The 4,090-nt window shown below is 45.3% G+C and overlaps 1 protein-coding gene across 1 annotated transcript; it reads left to right on the forward strand.

Moving 5' to 3' along the window:
* The first annotated feature begins 560 nt into the window (after nt 1–560).
* On the forward strand, nt 561–3,802 carry LOC139386315 (P2Y purinoceptor 1-like). Its single transcript, XM_071131836.1, has 2 exons — nt 561–851; nt 1,184–3,802. Exon 2 carries the CDS (start codon nt 1,211–1,213, stop codon nt 2,270–2,272), a length of 1,062 nt encoding a protein of 353 aa, XP_070987937.1. The 5' UTR covers nt 561–851; nt 1,184–1,210; the 3' UTR covers nt 2,273–3,802.
* The last annotated feature ends 288 nt before the right edge of the window (nt 3,803–4,090 follow it).

Here is a 4,090-nt window from a genome sequence, read left to right on the forward strand (position 1 = left end):
TATAATATGGGTCTTGTGTTGTTTTCGGTATTCCCTCAACACTAAGATCATAAGAGAACCTAATACCTATTTTTTAAATTAAAATTCGCATTGTTAGTTTGGGCCAACAGTTTCACGGTAACGTCTACACCTGTTGTATCCCGATCATGCGACAAAAACGTGATTTGATTTGATCTACTACGGGACACAGGCAATCGATTTGATTTAAGAACGATATAACAGTCTAGTCCCAGCACAAACGAATAAAAAAGCAATAGAAGCCTTTTTGACATACATATTTTTAACAATATTAATGATCTCTTTCCAACATGCCAGCACGGCACAACATTCACACTCTCTACTCTTCCTGCTGTGTGCGTTCTGTAATTAACTCGTGTATGATTTTCAGTAGCTGCCAAGAATCGAGATACCCACATCAGTCTGCCAGTCACCTCGACGGACTGTAGTTTGTAAACGGGCTTGTCAGAAGAGGAGTTGGTAGGCAGAAAGAAAGAGCGCGTTTGAGGAGCTTCGCAGTTTTGTTGGTGGCACCCCTCCCCTCAGCGCGCCGTGAGCGTTTCACCCTATCCGGTGACGGTGCTCGTTTGTAATTCCTGCGCTCTTTCGCTAGAGACTGCTCGCAGTCGCAGTTGTCTTACCTTGTGCTCTGTCGCCCTTCGCTGTCGTCGTGCGCAACGAACGGTGGTTGACGTTTATCGTGACAGCGAACGAACAAGACGGAATATAATTTAGCCGAGCCGGAGAGCTTTGCTTTGTTGGCGACGGAGGAACAAGGACATCTGACGCGACAGTCTCAACCGCTCTGAGTTCGGGTGTGTGTAGGCTGTAGGAATGCGGGATAGAAGTCAACGGTGAGTCGGCTAGTGTATGATCAACTTTTATGGGTTTCCCTCTGTGACTGGGATGGTTATGCAATGTGTAGCCTAGGCTATTTATGTGCGTATTTTGGCTTCCAGAGATTGGCTATTGACGGAGAGATGGGCTATTCCCTCTCCTTTGAGTGTTTAATGCTAGACCAGAAACCATATACATTACAGTACATGTCATTATGTATAAACTACTGGGATTAAAGCGTTATTATAATGGGCTGCTTAAAATACTCATTATGTAGATACATGTCTCCCTGAACTTTTTTCTTTCTATTTATTTGACTTTTAATGTTCTTTGCTTTCCCTCTATACAGTAAAAACACCTGCGTTTCCCTGACAACATGACAACAACAGATCTGAACCTGACATCTCTCCTGAATGTGTCTGATCTCCACAAGGCAACACAGGGGGGATGTTCCCTGACCGGGACAGGCTTCCAGTTCTACTATCTGCCCACCGTGTACATCCTGGTGTTCGTCACCGGCCTGGTGGGGAACAGTCTGTCCATCTGGATGTTTGTCTGCCACATGAGACCCTGGAGCAGCATCTCCGTGTACATGTTTAACCTGGCCCTGGCCGACTTCTGCTACGTCCTCTCCTTGCCCTTCCTCATCTTCTACTACTTTAATAAGACCGACTGGATATTCGGGGACGTTCTATGCCGACTGCAGAGGTTTATATTCCACGTCAATCTGTACGGCAGCATCCTGTTCCTGACCTGTATCAGTGTCCACAGGTACACAGGAGTGGTCCACCCGCTCAAGTCTCTGGGAAGGCTCAAGAAGAAGAACGCTGTGCTGACCAGCGCCCTGGTCTGGGTCGTGGTCGTAGCGAGTATCTCTCCCATCCTCTACTACTCTAGGACGGGGCAGAAACGGAACGCCACCACGTGCTACGACACGACCACGGAGGATGAGCTGCCGGGTTACTTCATCTATAGCATGTGTTTGACCGTGTTCGGCTTCTGCATCCCCTTCATCATAATCCTGGGTTGCTATGGGATGATCGTCAAGGCGCTGATCTGTAACGACATGAACAACGCCCCGTTACGGCGTAAGTCCATCCACCTGGTGATTATCGTGCTGGCCGTGTTCGCTGTGTCCTACCTGCCCTTTCACGTGATGAAGAACCTGAACATGCGAGCCCGGCTGTACTTCCAGGTCCCGGACATGTGTGACTTTAATAACCGGGTGTACGCCACCTACCAGGTGACGCGGGGACTGGCCAGCCTCAACAGCTGTGTGGACCCGGTCCTCTACTTCCTGGCTGGGGACACGTTCAGGAGGAAGTTGTCCAGAGCTACTATAAAACAATCCAAGAAGGGGGAGCTCCCACTGCAGTCCAAGAGTGAAGAGACGGCGCTCAACAGCCTGCCGGAGTATGTCAAGAACAGAGATGGATAGTTCTGAGAGAGATCTCGTTCCGGGTCTTGGTCTCTGGTCCGCGCGGTCCGTCTGAACCTCGTACAGGGGTTTTGTGTGAAAACGTACTGTGTATTGGTGCTGTGGACCTCGCAGACTGTGTGCACTGTGGATAGAACAGTCTGGGCGGGAATGTGACAAAGCTGAAGATTAAAGTCTGTGTCTCTGTAATGCTTATCACTAGCTAGGTATTTTCTGAATGTGAACAAAGTGCTCATCCATCCATAACCAGACATAAGGAGAAGGTCAATAGGTTGATCTCCTGTAAACAACTGCCCCCTTGTTCCTCTATCGAACCAATGCTAATGTGTTTGTAATGGAGAGAGAGGGCTCTGCTAGCCGCCCAGTGGATGCTTCATAATCACTACCTGTTAGCAGGTAGAGAGTGGTGGCTGAGGCTAGGTGTGACACCAGGGATGACTGAGATCTATTACCTTATGACTGCTCTGTGGAGGTTGACATACAGAGATTATAATGCACAATGAATGCTCTGAGTGGCTTTTCTCAGACTGCTACAAATTAAATTAATACCAGTACAGTCAGTATATCACTATGGCGTGCGCTGTGTGTCCATGGTCTATCTATTCTACATAATATGAAGGGACTATACTAGTCTCGTGAATATGACACTATACAGTAATATACTGTAATATACTGTAAATACAGTAATATACTGTTATATACAGTACTATACTGTAATATACTGTAAATACAGTAATATACTGATATATACAGTACTATACTGTAATATACTGTAAATACAGTAATATACTGATATTTACAGTAATATACTGTAATGTACTGAATGTGTGTTGTAGTTGTACTGTACGGTTTATGTTGTTATTGTTTTTTGTTTTTGTTATTGCATGAGTCCAGTGTAATTATCGGAAGGCAATTTACCATTGAAAAATCACGGCAGCCGTTTTCTATGAAGTGTGGAACTGTTTATATGCAGGTGACCATGTGATTTAAATCAAACGTTACTTGATGTGTAAAACAGCCATATTGAGTTTTTTTTTTTTGGGGGGGGGGATTGTTAAACCCAATGAAATGTTTTTCACCTCTCAGTGTTCTGTACACATAACAATTAAAACTTCAATCTTTTTAGCCACCTTAGTAGGTGTAGGAAGTCAACTTAAAACCTGGAACGATGTATGTTGTGCTATGTATCTGATTATCATCTTCCTAGTTGAGCCATTTTCTGACTGTTCCTGAACTGGGCAGCAACTCTAGCAGTTCCACAGATGTTCATAGTATACTATTGTATGTGGATTGACTGATAATAGCATTACATGCACAAGTTACCCCCATCCATATTATTGAGAGGTATGTAGACCTGATGAGGAAGTGGATGATATGATCATATCTGCCTTTTATAGAAATCTGTGGGACTGCACATTCGCTGCTCAGGTCAGGGGTCATGTTGGAGCACACAGTTGCCCTGAAGTTGTACAGCATTTGGGGGTCAGTTGTGAATGTGTGAATAAACGTTTTATATAAAACATGTTAAAAGTTATCAGATGAATTATAATTTTTTCTACCCAAGTATCTCTCTCTGTCTGTCTGTCTGTCTGTCTGTCTGTCTGTCTGTCTGTCTGTCTGTCTGTCTCTGTCCAGTCTCTCTCTCTCTCTGTCTGTCTGTCTGTCTGTCTGTCTGTCTGTCTGTCTGTCTGTCTGTCTCTGTCTCGCTCTCTGTCTCTCTGTCCAGTCTCTCTCTCTCTGTCTCTCTCTCTGTCTCTCTCTCTCTCTCTCTCTCTCTCTCTCGCTCTGTCTCGCTCGCTCTCTCTGTCTCTCTCTCTC

This window comes from Oncorhynchus clarkii, chromosome 27 (genome assembly GCF_045791955.1).
Source record: "Oncorhynchus clarkii lewisi isolate Uvic-CL-2024 chromosome 27, UVic_Ocla_1.0, whole genome shotgun sequence".
Taxonomy (NCBI): domain Eukaryota; kingdom Metazoa; phylum Chordata; class Actinopteri; order Salmoniformes; family Salmonidae; genus Oncorhynchus; species Oncorhynchus clarkii.

Bases quoted from the DNA above. Each gene is read 5' to 3' on its own strand.
- LOC139386315 (XM_071131836.1), top strand. From the start codon at position 1,211: ATGACAACAACAGATCTGAACCTGACATCTCTCCTGAATGTGTCTGAT.